This window comes from Haemaphysalis longicornis, unplaced genomic scaffold, assembly GCF_048455015.1.
Source record: "Haemaphysalis longicornis isolate Haplotype H1 unplaced genomic scaffold, Haemaphysalis longicornis Haplotype H1 scaffold_1, whole genome shotgun sequence".
Taxonomy (NCBI): domain Eukaryota; kingdom Metazoa; phylum Arthropoda; class Arachnida; order Ixodida; family Ixodidae; genus Haemaphysalis; species Haemaphysalis longicornis.
In genome coordinates, this window is record NW_027526203.1 from 411,062,333 (window position 1) to 411,079,846 (window position 17,514).

The window sequence follows — 17,514 nt, forward strand, 5'->3', positions numbered from 1 at the left end:
GCTGTTTATTGTCAGCAGCACACTAAAACACATAAGAAAAAACAAAACCCGAGGCCATGTTCTTGGCTTTGCCTCATGCTTTGCCTAAACGCTGCCATCTTACCAAAGGTCTTCTCTGATTGGCTCTAAGTTTTATAACGTAGGCTGGAAGCCAATCAGAAAAGCACGTTGAATGCAATCTTAATATGGCGGCGCACAGCCGCACACTTCACCTTCCAGGAGCACTTTTTTTCTAGAAATTCGATAAAAGCGGAGAGAAGATTATTCGCGGTATGTTGAACATCAAAATATTATTTATAAAGTTGAATTTTAGTTTTACAATAAAAATAACCTGAAAAGGAGTGTTGGGCGTAAACTCTACGAGCATTTACGGGCGTCATTCATTCTGTTTTAGGCGTTTCGTACGTGAACAAACGAACATAACAAACCAGCTTCAACATGGCGGCGGCGTTGCGGCAGCAACCTGTGAGTTGGAACGAAAACCCGAGCAAATTGAGTCACGACAAGAGTTTTGAGCCAGAAAACAATGCATTAGTGTCTTTTAGTTACAAGTATTGCTAGGCGTTTTTTTGTGTGTGTGTGTGTGTAAGCAGTATAGTGAAGACATTCGGCTCCGTGCGCGCTTCGCTCGTAGTCACTGTCAAGTATAATTTGCACTTGTAAGAGCAATTTATGTGGTAGCACAAAACAAGTTCTGAAGAAATTTTCACGTCCATCCAACAGCACAAGACGCGGTTAGTGTGATCCCGTTCAGGGCGTTGGCTCGGTATTCTCGGCCGAAGGCAGGGAAATGCTGTGGCCGGCGTCATCACGGTTTGGCTGTTACTCTGGATTCTGCAAATAGCGCCCAGAATGTCATTGCTCATTTTATTCCTCGCGGGCGAGCATTAAATCATCATATTAACGGTATGTTGCGAGGTAGGCTTAGGGCTTTTACGCTTTTTTTTTTTTTTTTCATTTGTGGGAACATGAAGCTTCATGAGGCCGGGCCCACGTGGGGTAATTTGGTCAATATCTAGGCTTTCGCTGATCTAGCCCAGACAAATAAGCTCTCCGGTTTTTTTGTTTTTTTTGCGAGCTTGAACAGACGCTTGACGGGATCTAGCTTTGTCACGTAAGCTTTCACCTAAGCTGTGATCAACACCACTGCGGCCCCGGAAGGCAGACAGTTCAAAATCATCAGGATGTAGATATCACGACCAAATCATGTTTTCGGACTTCGAAGTTTTGTCTATCGTTTGGACGTAAATGCCCTCTCAGTTTCGAGCGTTCAGTGAGCAATGGGCAGATCGTCGCTGAGATTTACAGAAGTCGTTCACGCAGCGTAGTTCAGTGACAATCAGCCCAATGGTATTCAGGTTATAGGTCGGTTTTTTATGTCTTGTAGATAAATTGCATAAGTGAGCCAAACTGGTTACTTGATGTGAAAACGACCTTCAGTTATGTCCTCCAAAATGCAAGAAAGTACAAAGTTATCAGCTGCTTGGTTGGAAAATATTTCACACTCATTACATTCAGTGCTTTGACAGATATGCATTGCACTACCCGGGGGAAAGTGTGTGTGCCGTGCGCCTGGGGTCCCTAGGGAGGTCATGGCCTGGGTCTGTGTTGGTTGCAGCTCCCCATCAGCACCTACCTAGTGAGGTCTACCTAAAAGCAGCTTGAAACAAACACAGAAAAAGACAAAAACAGTTGCAAAAAAAAAAAGGGCTGTTTCTAGCGTTTCGTCCAGATGGAACGATAACAAGCGGTAAAGTTCCGTCCAGCCGGAACGAAGTGCTGTGGGTAACCTTTCGTCCAGGCAGAATTCAAATGAGAACTTAGCGCTCCATCCAGATGGAACCAACGTTGCGAGTGTCGAGTTCTGTCGAAACGGAATGAAAACCAGCCGATTAGACGCCATTTCTTGTCTTGGGAGTTGGTTTAGAGCATCGCCTCTGTTTGGGGGTGCTATAGTTGTGGGTTTGATTCCTCACAAATTTCACTTTTGTGCTTTTTTTTTTTTTTGCGGTTGTGCCTAGCGTTTTGTAATAGCTATACTTCACGCCTGCTTTAGAATTCACACAGCAAGGGCAGTCGGTCTTGATTTATACTCAACCGGCTGAACCGCTACCGCTCACTACAGCTACCGCCGACGTCATCGATAGAGTTACGTCCAATTAATTGTAATTATTAATAGTGATTAATAATTACTAGTGACCCTAGCTAGCCAGCGAGCGGAAGTGGTTTGGCCGGTTGGGTAAAAATAAATCAAGGAAGGCTGCTCTCGCTGAAATATTGTGAAGGTGGTGGCTTGAAGTTCTCTCTGGATTGAGCTAGAGTTAGTCCTATCATGTGTAATTATTAATAATGATAAATAATTAACAGTGATTGTGGCTAGTAAGAGAGCAGAAGCGGTTTGGCCGATTGGGCAAAAATCAACTAAGGCTGTTCTCATTGTAAGTTGCGTTCCCTCTGGACAGAACTTTAGTGACCAGACAGAACTCCAAGCGCCACCTTCACAATATTTCAGTGAGAGCAGTCTTTCTTTCCAACCAGCCAAACCACTTCCGCTCTTTGACTAGGCAGAGTCACTGGTAATTATTAATCCCTATTAATAATTACAATTAATTGGATGTAACTCTACCGATGGCTACGTTGGCCTTGGCTTCAGTGAGCGGTAGCGGTTTGGCTGGTTGAGTAAAAATCAAGACTGACTGCCCTCACCGCATAAATCGTAAAGTGGGCGTGAAGTGTAGCTATTACAAACTGTGAGGCACGGCCACCAAAAATAATAATAATAAATAATGGGGGAATTGAACCCACGACTTTACGTCGGCAAGTAGAGGCGATGCCTCTTGACCAAATCCCAAGACGAGGATTGGCGTCTAATTGGCTGGTCTTCATTCTGTTTGGACAGAACTCTACACTTGCAACGTTGGTTCCATCTAGACTGAATGCTAGACACTGCCAAAAAAAATGGAAGTGAAATGAGAGAGACAAATTTTGGCTTTATTTTTTAATTTCAAAACAAATAAAGCACTATTTCTTGTTACAGAAGAAGCTGGAACAGCTAAAAAACTATGATCTTTTATTTAAAACAAGAAGTTATTTAACCTTTAGTGTCCCGTTAAAGGAGCCATGAAGACAACATACAACCCTGCTTCATTGGATATGTTACCTTTTTTATACGTCACATAATTCTTTTTTGACGGAGGATGCTGCTGCCATCGCTGCAAAGTTCCAGTTAAATGGTATTATGTAAGATTACCTACTCCCTTCTACCTACTCCACGTAATTGGGAAAGCAGCCAAAGCCGTGCCAAAAAGGCACGGCCCAGCAGGGACTGGAACTAAGGTCATCCAGACAATTAAAGGAGTACTAACAAAAAATTTCAGAGCTTGAATAACTATGCGAAGGGCTTCCTTTGCATATGGAAATATCTCCCAGCAAGTTTCAACATTAACCGTTTAGTATAGCATATTTGAAATCTGTTTTCATCTTTGCACTCACGAGAAAGCTCAGAACAGGTGCCCTTTCAACATCGCCATCAGCATGACGCCATCTGCTTCTAACATGGCTTCTGGCCCCAAACTGTCAATGTCAGGGCTCCCATGGTGTGGCCGCCAGCAGTCAGCACGCGCTGCTCCGGTGTGTGTATCGGGTCATGGTTTTGGGACTGGCGTCATGCTGCCCAAGTGCAAGGAGATAGTGGAGACCACGGCCGGTCTGGGCATGCATGCGTTCACACTGGAAGTTGTGCGATGAGAATGGTCACTTCTTGTGCGCCTTCCTGTCATGGCAGCTGCCTCGGTGTTTGCTTTCTTAAAGCCGAAACTGACACAAATAAACGAGGCAATAAATAATTGTTTATGCTGCGATCGACCGTCTAATGTGCTATTCTATTAGTGTGCTGGTAGGCACCCATTTCAGTGAAAAACACTGAACGAAAATTTTGTGTCAGTACTCCTTTAAACCCATTAAAACCTGGTAGGGCACAGGGCTTGTGAAACGGCATGTCCGTAGATTTTGTTCTCGCTTCGAACAATGAAGCACCCGCTCTGAAGGTCATTGGATAGGGTTCAGGAACTTGTGCCCAATCAAACTTGTGTGGCTTCTGGCAGAATAACAGCCAGAATAAAAGCAGTTAGCATGATGAAATCCTACAAGCAAAAGTGGAGCGCTTTTACAGGGGGCTAGTAAGAAGCAGTGCCATGTCCTTAGTTTGTGCTTTGAAGGGGCCATGAAGACAAAATATGTTTGATTCGTTAGAAAGACTGCATTGTCCTGATAACAAGGATACCAATTTTATTGCAAACTTCGAACAAATATGGAGGTGTGAAAGAAAACATGTGAAGCAGTGGCAACTCCCTAACCACTTTCCAGCAACTTTTCTATGACGTCACAGGATCTTGTTTGTATGGTTGGCCTGTGCCGATCTAAGCCATGGCTAAGACATGACTGGGTGATTGTAGTGGGGCCTTCAGTTCCATTTGATCGCATCACTTGAAGGCTAACATGCAGTTGACACACTGAAAATTGTTTTTAGTGCTGGCCATATGACGTCACTCCTGCCCACAACGCACCACTGTTGCGCGAAATTTGAAAATTCTTCAATTCTTTTTGCGTTTGTTGTTGTTGTTGTTGTTAAAAAAGGACTTTCGTGGCTGTAATAGAGTTGAGGGAGGTACTGAAGCCTGCTTCTTCCAATTTAACCAAAGTTGTATTTTATCTTCATGGCCCCTTTGAGCTGCTGTGTAGCTAGGCATGGGCGTCCGGGAGGGGGTGCAAGGGGGGGCAACTGCCCTCCCTTGGAGATTCGGATATTTTTATGCACTACAAAAAGCTGCACAGCTTGGTTAGCCCATAATTAAAATAACTTTGCCCTGAAGGACGGAAGAGAGGAGAGAACGACACCGACGTTCTCTCCTTTGTACCGTCCTTTAGCGCAAAGTTTTTTTTTAATTATGTACGTGAACCAACTAGCGCAACAATCCACGCTGCTCAAATGATTAGCCCACTCAGGTCCTGCGTATTCCTATGGAACGCCCTTCAGGACTGCGGTCAACATTGCACTTTAGACACTAACATTGCCGGTCATGTGACGGCAGTGAAACAGACTGCCTGTGCTGGCTGTTGAAGATAGCAAACAATTCTGAAAGGTTTGACTTTTTTTGTTTTTATATAAACTCTTGATTTATGCAGTCTTACCGCAAGAACTTCAGTTATCGGAAAAAATTGGACTATATCTAGCTTAAAATCTTCACCGCTACACTTACTAGGGAGAGTGTAACATCCTCCCGTGCCGTCCCATCGCCTTGTACACCCTTTCCTTCGAAATTGCGAAATGTCGGCACCACCCAAGCCATGAAAGAAAACCTATAGATCAGCCCCTCAAAACGCTTGTACACCTGTAGTGCATTGAAAGTCACGGAGGCGAGTAGTATCTTTATTGTGTGAGCCATTTCAACAGACTTCATCACACATGTCATCTCGCAATTTGCCCAGAAAAATCCGACGTGCAGTTGTATGTATGTGAACGTATTGTGCTGTTTGCTGGTGATCAGTTCGCGTCAGTCGAGAGCCCTCACGCAGCGAGACTGACCACTCTTCTTTACAAACTGACAGTAACTTTTCGCTTTTTCTTTATTAACTTTATTTCTTTGTTCGCTAATAAAATCCAATGTATATTCTCCAAGTCTGGTTCTAATTCACTGTTTGTAATTTTTGTAACCACAAATAGCGCCTTTTTGGTGCTATCCAACCGTAGTCCCCCATCCCCCCCCCCTCCCAACCCCCGCTAATGGATGCCCCCCCCCCCTGCAAAAAGTTCTGTGGACGCCCTTGTAGCTAGGTCCAATTTTTTTACTCTGCCATACTTGGTCTTTCATAAGTTTTATAAGGTTGATAGCATTTAATTAAGCATTGATTGTGCCTGAAATAGGATGCAAATATTTTTAAAATCAAATTGTGGGACTTTGTCATGATTAAGTCTATATTTCTACTGTCTGTACTGCTTTCGAAGGCAACTATGTACAGACAAGTTATCTGAGCTCACTTGAAAAACCAGTTACAAAACTTGCCAGCTGTGTGCTGGGAGAAAAAGCCTGGTTTTAAGTTGTTAAGTCGGATTTGTTAAAAAGAGTTCAATGACCACCACGGCAGATGCCTTGTCTTCAGGTGGTTCGGTACCTCTCTGGCAAACTACTACTGTGTGGTACTCACTGCAGGTGCCAGGTTCTGGGAAAACTCTACGATAAAAAATTAGTTTAGTCATGAATTTGTACTTTTACTCGTCCAGGCTAGCCTAGTCTGTCTGTATTAAGATGATGTAACAGGTATGATAGAAGATGCGCATTACAGCTAGTTCTCACAAGAACTTTTCTCTTTTAGTAGCCATGGTGGCTCAGTGGCTAAGGCGTTGTGCTGCTCAGCCCAAGTAGGCGGGTTCGACTCCCAGCCACAGCGGCCGCTTTTCAGGTGGAGGCAGAGAGCAAAAACGCTCATGTGTTGAGGTTTTGGCGCACATTAGATATCCCCAAGTGACCAAAATTAATCTGGAGCCTTCCACTACGGTGTGCCTTATAGCACAGGTGAAGCTTCAGTGTGTAAAACCCCCACAATAACAATAAACATTCCTGTTTAGTTTTGTTATATTTTTTTACTACTCGTAGTACTGGAGAATTCACCTGTGGAATTGCAGAAACCAGTTTATGGTGCCGACTGATGGGTATCTCTTATTTCAGGAGACCGATGTTCAAGTCACCACTGAGGACCAGGAGATGATCAACAACTTCGCCAGACAGAATGCAAGATTAGAGGATGCAACTGAAGAAATGAAACAGCTGGAGGTGCATTCCCTTTCCTTAAACCAACTCCTACTACCGTTGCACATTGCCCGGCACCTGTATATTCATGTTGGGTGCTCCATCGAGGCTGGTGTCCCTGAGGTCATTGTGCAGACAGCATCCGGTGCTGTGCCTGGTGCTTAGTCAAGGTGCAGTGGCTTGCAGTAGTACAGGTACACCTGGGGAGATTGCGTACCAATTTCCAATGAAAAAGGTGTCGCAGTGGGCGTGGCATTGCTAGTGGTTGCTTAGAACAAAGTGAGTGCAACACGCAGGCTGTAAGTGCTGCTAGGAGGGACAGAAAGCTGAAATAAAGGTGTTCTGTATCAAAACATTAAGTGGGGCCAACGCGTGCAGTGCATACTTAGAAGTCATGAGTTTAGTTGCGCAATATCACCCAAAAGAAACACATTGCACATTGTGTGTTACCGTAATATAATGGCAAAAGGAGGGAGAGGCGAGTTTAGTTATTTTAAATTCACTTATTCTCCACTATGTGAAAGCATCTCAGATTCAGTTCTCTGGGCTGTATATGCTCCTCTCCACTCCCAAGCACGATCAGTTAGGGTCAGCAGCATTGCGAAAAAAAAAGAAAGAAAAGAAAAGATGAGGCTTCCTGAATTCCACGTGACACTGGCTGTCATGTAATGTGTAATCCTTCTATGTCGCTGGAGTGTGCATCGCAGGCCTGCACGGTGTACTTGACTGAGCTTTGCGCGCCCATTTTTCAATTTGTCCACACTACATGGACTAGATCTGGTGATACTACTGCAGGGGTGGAACAGCTGCGCCATTGAGCGCCAAACTTGTTTGCCAAACCACCCATATTGTGCCAAACTCGTTTATCAGCGCTGTCCTGCGCCGCACCGCCCAACTTCAGCCGTGAGATACAACCGCTATGATGCCCCGTGCCCGAAAACTTGGCTGGAACATTGTGTTTTCGGTTTCCAGGCGGTTATGATTTCTGTTTCGTCAAGGCCACGAGCGGCTATGGAAGTTGGGTTGTTTTGCTTAGTGGTAAAGCCACAGGCACTACGCGTCTTCACTTTGGACTTATTTGTGTCGCATTTGCGCGGTTTCGTTTGCTGGTGCTGGCCTCTGCGCCACAATCAATTGACCAAAAGTTTGTGAATTTTTTTTTGTTTCACATTGCAAACAGATAGAAAACAGAATATTCACATGAGAAGTTGTGGTTTATTGGGGGTGAACTTCTATTTAGTCTGCCATTTTTGGTGAGCATAGCTGCATGGATAGAACAAGCAGGTCCTTGAACGATTTGCCCTTGCTTATTTTTTTGGTTCACCTACATTGTGGGCTAATTACTCATTTTCGCCTGTGGACTTTGGGGTTGGCTTTGTGTATGTGGGGGGATGGTCCAGCATTAATTATACCTTCTAATACACTCTCATTGCGTCGTCTACGGCGCACATTCGTCGACTCTTGCAACTTTGTGACGGGCGAAGAAAAAACCTGTTTTGCTTAGCACGCACTGAAACCGCTGTTCGATAGCAAAAGTGCAAGCGAACGCCTTGTTTAACGGAATGCCGGCGTGCGTTCACTTAACACTGCCATCTACCTTGCACAAGCTAGACCTGTTATCTGATCCCCTTCGACTCTGCACGTGAGGTCTACCCTTTGAACAGTAACGCGGCAAACAATTCCGCATGGTTGAAATTTCTAGATATAGTACAAGAACTGCGTTCCTGGTTTGGAGTAGGTTCTTGTGCGAGATAGAACACCTAATATAGTAGATTGATTCCTCTGTCATAGGAATCGGTAAAACACGAAAGTTAAATGTGCAGCGAAATCTGCAGCGGAAGGAACGTGATTTGCGGGTCGCCGGCTGTCTTGTGGGTGTGCTTGGCGAGTGACGTCCTGCTGGCGGGTTGCTTCGGAAAAGGTGCGACAACTTAGGTACTGCCCCGTGGCGTGTAAGACAGACGGTTGCGTTGCGATGGGCTAAGCTTGTGAAACGCGAGAGGCAGAGTTTGTTCGAACGCGGTCACGTTTGCGGCATTCGCCTGTTGCCATCGTTGCCTTTTTGCGGCACGTAAAGCAACAGTTTTCTTACACGGGGCCATCACACCAGAGTTTATATTAGTGTGAAACTCTATGCATCGCACTGAGGAATGATCCAGCTTGCACTGCCCGATCGAGGCACCAACTGTCGGCGCTCGTTGGTGTCATGATGCACTACTTCGCTTCACCTCTCCTAGACGGCAGCACCATCCGCGTCAATGATACTTTTTCTGCCGTCTCTCCTGTGTTCGTTGTACTGGTGTCATTTCCGTGACGGATATGACGTCAGTGAAATCTTGGTTTATCTTGGCATAAAACACTTTCTTGTTAAAATCAGTTAAACTTAATTGGCAGTGGAAGGAAGGAATAGTACAGGAAAGGCAGGGAGGTTAACCAGAATACTGTTCAAATACTGTTCTTTGTGCATCCTCTCCAGCTTGCGTGCCTGCATGCAATACATTCGGGTATTGTATATAGCTCTTTCGAAGACAAGTGTTAGTTTGGTAGAGGGGCAACTAACAATTCCAAATTAGGTAGAGAACGGAAGGGGGTATTGGGTATAAACGCATAGCAGCAAGTAAAGAGAATAAAACGCCGCCTTCACGTATGTTGGTGTAACAGCCAAAACTGCTGCAGAAGAAGAGCCAATTGGTTCAGAGCCTTAGTTAAGATTGATCACATAACCACATAAGTGGGCAGGGCAGGAGTTGCTTTTATTTTTCTTCCTTTGAAGATTTGACAACCTGACTTTTTTTGAGTGAAGATTCACTCAAATCTTGTAATCTGTGTTGGCTGAAGGACAGTTTATTCTTTGAGTGTAACACTTGGTTATGCTACGTTTATTTTTCTACACCACTTACTGCTGTGCTTTGTCTTGCAGAAGGAGCTACGCAACTTGGAAGACGCTGCTGACGAAGTCATGATGTCAGAAGATGACATGACCGTACCATATCCTTCGATGCGATGCTTTGGCTGCTGTCTTTAAGTGTCTCGTGCCACACAGGGGTCGAGGTATGGTAGTGCAATCAGTGGTTGCTCTTTATGCCTTAAGTGTGCGTCTATCTTGTATCATTTGTGCATATGTCTGAGCCTGACATCATTTACAGCCACTGCTGTTTTCACGACCTCATTTTCAAACTTATGCATTTGTGTTATAGCAGGGAGTGCCTGAAAATCTATAGCTTTATCAGCACAGTTCAGATTGTAATGAGCGCATTTCAGTTTGTGGGCACATACAGCTTATATGCCTAAATGAATGTCAAAACAAAGAAAATTAGAACAGGACAGCTTCTGCCACCATATATTGAGCTCCAGAAACCCGTCACAGGCAAAGGCATCCACACATGCGAGCTGCTGTATCGTAATACACAGATGAATTAAAATGATGAATAGCTGTAAATAAAAAGCTAGTCAAAGCTAGTTTCAACTTTATCAGCATCCAAGACCATTAGCGCACCCAATTTTCATCTGGGGGGTGTTGAAATTTTGACAACAAATGTAAAATATAATATACAAATAAAAATATATAAAGAAATAAATAAATAAAAATATGCACAGCGAAGCCAGTTGCGAGGAACAAAGATTGAGCTGAAACTTGAAATACGTCCGAGTGCAAAATTTTACTCAAATGTGATCTGAGTGCAAGTGAACGAAATAGTATATGTTGGCACAATTTGCTCTGAGTAGTCAAATGAAGCCATATTTCTGGAAGCCTATTCAGCACGACACCATTGTTATCTGTGCTCACTGTCTTTCCTAACTGCGCACGCAACATTGCCGCTTTCCTCGCTAGGATGTCATAAACTCGGGCGATATGTGTGAAGTGAAACCGGACGTTTTAATTTAACGGGTAGGGAGGGTTATTTCAGCTCTTACAGTGCTTAGTATTGAAAAAAAAACAGTTATTTTAGCTTTCAAATGAAATAAAATAAATTCGATCTGACCTTATTAGATTTGATTTGAGGTCAGAAGGCAAGCTTGACCATACTCAGTCCCAACATATGGAAAATTTCAGCGCTATTTTTTTTAGAAGCCAACGAATCATTCAATCGTCATGACTGCAGTTGCGCACAAAAGTTCAGAAAGGGGTATAATGTGGCCCTACAAAAATTGCAATTGTGGTTTAACATAGGCTATGGGAGGCGTGCCCTACATGGGGGGACAGGGCTACGGATTAATTTAAACCCCCTGGGGATTCTTGCGCATTCAGAAATTTCCTACCCACGGATGGTTTTTCTTTCACTAAGAAGTTTTCTCGTTCTTTTTCTTAAACTCCTTCAAGTTATATGCTAGTTGATCTGCACAGTCTTAAAAATAGTCTTAAAAGCTTGCGCTCCTGTTTTCTTCTTTTATTTTTTAGCATCAGTAAAACGGTATTCTTTTTTGAGAGTTAACTTAGAATGTCCAACAATAGAAGCTTCTGAGGCTACAAACTTCGCTCAGTCAAATTCGGTTGTCGGTTCTGTGGAAGAGGGGGGAGGGGGGTTGGGCCGACGAACCTCGGGGGGTGGGGGGTTACAACCCCGAAACACCCCTCCATAGGTGCGCCACTGTCTAAGACAGTTTCCAGTAAAGAATTAAAAGGCATAGTTGTTTGTTGAGCAATATTATGTCGAACTGTGGAGCTGGCCTCACCTTTGCAATGCCCACAGTAAAGTTGCCAGCATCGTAGCCTTCTCCAGCTGTTTAGTCCGCTGTCATTGGTAGGGGGTTCAACTCGGCTGCAGTTGTGTTTAGCCGTCTACCTTGCTGTCCATCTGGAGAATTTGAGCACATTAGAACGTGCAAGCATGCGTGCTGCTGCAGTGTGCCTAGCCGCAAAGTATCTTTTGCCTTGATGTGGAGAGAGCCCTTGGCACGGTCACTTTGGCGAAAGTGGTGGTGTTGTGTTCAGGGAAAGAGCTTGTTGGAGGGGGAAACATTTTTCTTGTGTTTTAAGGGAGCAGTGCCATGCTTCCTTAGCGAGAATCACGTACCAGCTGGGCGACGTATTTATCAACATGGATCCTGAGGAGACGCAGCACATGATCGAGCGAGCGAAGGAGCAGAACAAGTCACGGGCCAAAGTTCTTGAAGAGGAGATTCGCACCATTAAAAACATCATGGCTGAGCTGAAATCGCAGTTGTATAAGAAGTTTGGTAACAATATCAACCTGGAGCCAGATGATAGCTAGCCCATAAGTGCCACATATGTATAACTAAGCACAATTGTCTGAGAACATGTGTTTTGAGTGTGCTGCTGCTTCCTTTTACCCCCCTCTTTTCTTGCACTCACTCAGCAGTGGCCTGTCTTCCTAAATAAACTCAAGTACAGCTATGAACACATCCTGTGAGGTCTGCAGTTGTGTGTGGACAATTCGAATGTAACTTTATAGCGTGTGTGCAGATTATGGTAGGTGCCGTGTAGTCCACAGACAACGCATGTGGCTACTGGCATACAAGGCGTCAAGGCCTCAATGCTTGCTTGCACTTGCATTTTCTGTTAAAACTGTATGCCACAATGTGCAGGCATTTGCTTTCATTCACATGTTTTGCTACACTTTGGGATGTTGTGCATGCTGCAAAAGCAGAAATTTTATGCGTTTCAATTCCTGCTAGGAGCAATGGGCTTGGCTCATTGTAGGCTCTTGGAGACGCTGCCAAGTGTACGAAAATGCTGCCCTAACATTGTACTGCTAAATTGAGAATTGGCAAATTGGTGCTTCATGTCCTATTCTGAATAAATACTTTTGTGAGAGATCACCTCAAGTCCAGTGGCAAGAAAAATAACAAGAGCAGACTCCAAGCTCCACAAGAAAGCCAAAACCCGAGACGGACCAGAGCGTCTGCAGGGGTCGGGCCCAGACAGAGAGGGATGTTCGCTTTTACTCGTGAAGAGAAGTTTTGGGTTGGCCACTCTGCATTGGCGCCGCGACCAAAGAAGACGTGTCGTTTCTGTACGAGTGAAATTAATACAGTTTTTCTATTATATTTAACCCCATACTCTCGCGTCGACCTCATTGTTTTTATGTAATTTAGTTTTTGAGAAACAGATAACTGGTGTAACGAAGTGCAACATCCCAATTTGTTTGTGCATTTCCAGCCGCCTGAACTGCTGATGGTGCCACGCCTGGCTTGTTGCATAAAATGGTGGTGATGGTGACTTGCCCCCACTAGCTACTGGTGTAGACCACTGTCCTGCAAAGAACGTGTGTTTCTGCTGTATGCAGTGCAGTCCTGTATGACATCTCCAGACAAACAGACAACAGGGGATGCATGTCAGAATGGAAGCTCATAAATGTGCTTGTCATTCTGAAAGTTGTGAATGTGTAAAGTACATGCAAAAACTGGTTCAGGGTCATTGTGAATAACACAGTTTAAGCACACATGAATGTGGTATCTAGGTATGTTTTGAAGATCCAGATTCAGCAGTTGATGTCCTAGGCATATTAAGGTGCGTATGGCCTTGCTGGATTGACCAGCAAAGACACCGAGAGCTGGTTGTAGTGTGAGAAGCAAAAGCCACTGCACCAGTGGTAAAAGCGCTCTGAGGACAACCGAGTTGCAGTTGGAGGATAAGACAGCTTCGGCACTGCCAACTGAGCTTCATTGTGTTGGAAGTTAGGGCGGCGCCCAAGCAGCGTGGCATATAAGCGAAGCTCCTTGTTCTCAGGCAACCCACTCAGACTTCAAAAAGCAAGGGTCTACTCTTGAAGTTGTCGCAGAATTTTTTTCTTGTGGTGTATCAGTTCTCACACCGGTATATCTCTTCCATCTCGAACAAGGTTTTGAATTCATCTTTTCTTTCCCGTTATAAATTTTTCTCCCTCGTTTTACGTCATACTGGCTGCATTTGCTCCTTCACTACGCACAAGTTTTATAGTCGGCCTTCTAACACTTTTTGTGTGTACAGTTGTTCAGAACCCTTTAGCGTCCCACTTACGGTGACGCATGATTTTTCAACTCTACTCAAATTGTATTCCACTTGCTCTTCACGACTTCAAACGACAAATCTCCCTGCATGGAGCGCCTAAGGCCAAATGGCCTACTGTTTCGATTTGCTTTATGGGTGTCCGATTTTAAGCAGAGTACTGCATCAAGAAATGAGAGCCGGAACCATCTGAGCCTTTCAAAGTTCCTTGCACTACTTGGTACCTGTTACGAAACGGGAACCAAGTAGTTCAGGTAAACAGGTACCTTGGTACGAAACTTGGCTGTAATGAAACATAATGAAATGAAACGTGGCTATGATGAAACAAAGAACGCTGTGGGGGTAAAGACCCCCATAGCACTCTTTGTTCCATCATAGCCACGTTTTGGTTTCCTTTTTAATTTGACATTGATCTAACTATCCTTCAAGTGAGCTATTAAGTGTTTTTTTTTTTTCCGCTTTCCATACTCCTAAATATTTGTATTCACTTGCTCTCAATATTTAGTCGTGTTAAATTGACACTGTGTCAATACTGCCACTATTTAAAACCATTATTCCTGATTTTTCGTTGCTATAATATAAGCAGAGATCTGTGACTTCTTGGCCACTAACATTTATGAGCAATTGCATATCTTTCTGGCTATCAGCCCAAAGAACGTCAACTGCGTATTACATTCCCTGAATGCTCCTCTAACATAAGCTAAGCCCTCCAAATTCAGAGTGCTCCACAGCAATTCCCTATTCACGTTGTCATATATCCTGTCCACAAAAGGAAGTCCAAAGCTGCTGTAAAGAAAGAAAATCTCTATTTATATGATACTGAATTGCTTAATATTGCTAACATGGCGTCTGAAAGTTGCTCGTCTTTCTTCTATTCAAATTATTGCTACAATGTCCAGCACAACAAAATGCAACATCCTCCGGGCCCACAGAAAAAAATGAAGTTGGCCAATCTCCCTCGAATACCGTAAATCGCACATCCTCTCAGTGTTGCTCCGTCAGGGAAGAAAAATATTGTACAGGCTCTGACCCCAATGTACACTAAATTCGTTCCTGTAGTAGGCAAGTCGGATGTCCAGGCTGCCAATAGGGTTCGTCTTTTGGGCACACGCCGAGAGTACCGCTGCCGTCAACGTATCCAGGATGAGATTCGCAGCCCATCTTCCATGGTCTTGAATTCTGATGCAAATTGTTCAGCATTCTGAAAAGAGCTCTTTAGCGCTTTCCTCTCCTTCCTCGAGCTTAGTGATTTAGCAATTCTACTCTCCATGTGTGATGCATTCTTGCTCTCCCAACAATGCCCACTGTGACCCGTTTCCATCAACCTGCGATGTCCATCCATTATGGACAGTGACAGTCTGGATTTTTGGAGAATCGTTGGCCATTCACTAAAAATGTCCCATCTCTCCGTTCTACTTACGCAGGACAATCACTTGTATTTACATGCTCATAACATTTGCTATATATGGCTTGTGAAGATGTTTCCCGGCTTGACAAGCAGACTATGTTGCTTCCAGTCATCCCCGAGGACTCTGTAGGTGAACTTGAAAGCAAGGCATCTTCAGTTTAGATTGTCCAGTGTAGCAAGGGAATGTGACATAGCCACCCTTTGCTTGCGATAGAAAATATGATGGAAGCGGAGTTTCTGGCGAGTGAACTTCTTCAGCAGCACGTTCACAATCGCGTGGTTTGTAGCACATCTTAGTCAGTGCAAAAAAACCCTGAAATTGGCCGAATGTAAAATGCTTCCTTTTTATCAGGAGATATCTCCCAGCGAGTTTCAACAGTAGCCGTTCAGTATAACATATTTTAAATGCATTTTAATCTCTGCCCGCATGAGAAAGCCCAGAGCGGGCCAGCATGACATCATCTGATACGTGCCCCAAACTGCCGACGTCGGGGCTCCCGTGACGAGGCCAACGTGCTGGCTGCGGTTGGCGCACGCTGCTACACCGTGTGTACACGTCATGGTTTTGATACTGACGTCATGTAGCCCGGGTGCGCGGGGATGGTGAAGGCCTCGGCCGGTCTGGGCGAGCGCGTGCGCTCGCTCGTGCACGCATCTAGACCAGCAGTGGTACGACAAGAATGGCGACGTCAGGTGCTACCTCCTGTCATGGCGGCCACTTGGCGTTCGTTTTGTCGAAACCGAAACTTACACGAATAAACAACGCCGTAAATGATTGTTTACGTTGCGATCAACCGTCTAATGTGCCATTCTATGATTCGTGCGCTAATAGGCACCCATAGCAGCGAAAAAAAACTTAGCACGAAAATTTCATGTCAGTACGCCTTTTTATCGCTGGTGTCAGCCTTGTCATCTTTTAATCGATGGCACAATTGGCTAATAATGTCATTCATCTGGTCTTCATATTCAATGTTGGTAGTGAATTCCTCCTTGAAGTAGTCAACGTCTATAAATGGTTCAATTTTCTCATTTAACCACCTCAACGAAACTTCAGTTTTTCGTTACTGGCGCATAAAACTCCTCAACATAATGCGTATATCACTTGTCTTTACGTTCAAGCCTAATGTCTCTTGCGTTTCCGCACAGTTCTTAAACAGTTATCCTTTCTTCGTCCTTTTTTGCCTTTAGTTCTTGAAGCAGAATCTTATAGACCGAGTGAAACTTTATCTGACTGTCGAAGTAGTGTGTCCCTCAATGCGCGATTAGTTACGGCCTTACCCTCACCATGTACAGAATATTTCCCACGTTCCCTTGAGGGCCATCGTCGGAGGTGAGGTTGCATTGTCGCCGTGCTCAACAGCACCACCATCTGTGGCTCTGCCAATCTCAACAGTCTGTTATCTGCATTATTGGGTCCCTTCTTCTAAGAGAACGAAAGTCAGATGACTTCGAAGCATATGAAAACTTTACTGAGATTTCATCCACCCTGTGGACACCGCCACTTTCACTTTGGTTGGACCCTGTTCCGCCAGCTAGGTAGCCCTGACTTCTCCCTTCCCGGGTTTCGGAACCATAAGAAGTTAAAGAAAGGAGTGCGAAGCCACCGCAAAGAATAAAAATCTCTATTTACACGAGACTGAATTGCTTAATACTCCAAGCATCACGGCATCCGAAAGTTGCTCGTCTTTCTTCTCTCCTGATTATTGCTACAATGTCCAGCACAACATCTCCCTTTAAAGGGCCCATGAAGACAAAATACAAGTTTGGTTCATTAGTAAGACTGCTTTGTCCCGATAACCATTGTGGCAACACGAGGAAATAAAAACGTCGGGCCACACCATGATACCAATTTTATCGAAAACTTAGAAAGAGAAAGAAAATGTGAAGCAGTGGTGACTCCCTAGCCACTTTCCAGCAACTTTTCTGTCGCATCACAAAATTTTGATTGTGCGATTGGCGGCCGCCAAACTAACCAATCGCTAAGACGCATGACTGCACAACTGTAGTGGGGCCTCTAGTTCCGTTTGATCGCATTGCCTTAGTGCTAACGTGTAGTTAACACACTAAAAGTTATATTTTTAGTGCTGGCTCATATGGTGTCAGCCCTGCCCGTAACACGTCACTGTAGCATGGAATTTGAAAGTTTTTCAGTACTACGTGCCTTTTTTTCGTTTAAAAAACGTCTTTTGTGGCTTGAATGGAGCTGAGTGAGGTACTGAAGCCTAGCTTCAAATTAAGCGCAGTTGTATTTTGTCTTCATGGCCCCTTTAATGTCCAGAAACGAGAACTGTAACTGCCTACCATCAGCCATTGATATTTCAATGCACTTTGTTAAGGCAAAGAGATTATCC

At 44.4% G+C, this 17,514-nt stretch overlaps 1 protein-coding gene across 2 annotated transcripts; it reads left to right on the forward strand.

Moving 5' to 3' along the window:
• The first annotated feature begins 394 nt into the window (after window positions 1-394).
• Pfdn4 (prefoldin subunit 4) lies at window positions 395-12,587 on the forward strand. 2 transcript variants are annotated; one of them, XM_077686984.1, is made up of 4 exons: window positions 395-465; window positions 6,726-6,830; window positions 9,727-9,793; window positions 11,817-12,587. In XM_077686984.1, the coding sequence occupies exons 1-4, from the start codon at window positions 439-441 to the stop codon at window positions 12,017-12,019; spliced, it is 402 nt and encodes a 133-aa protein (XP_077543110.1). In that variant the 5' UTR covers window positions 395-438; the 3' UTR covers window positions 12,020-12,587. The 2 variants fall into 2 exon arrangements, with proteins under 2 accessions (XP_077543110.1, XP_077543111.1); XM_077686985.1 differs by lacking the exon at window positions 395-465 and adding an exon at window positions 574-734.
• Window positions 12,588-17,514: the final 4,927 nt, after the last annotated feature.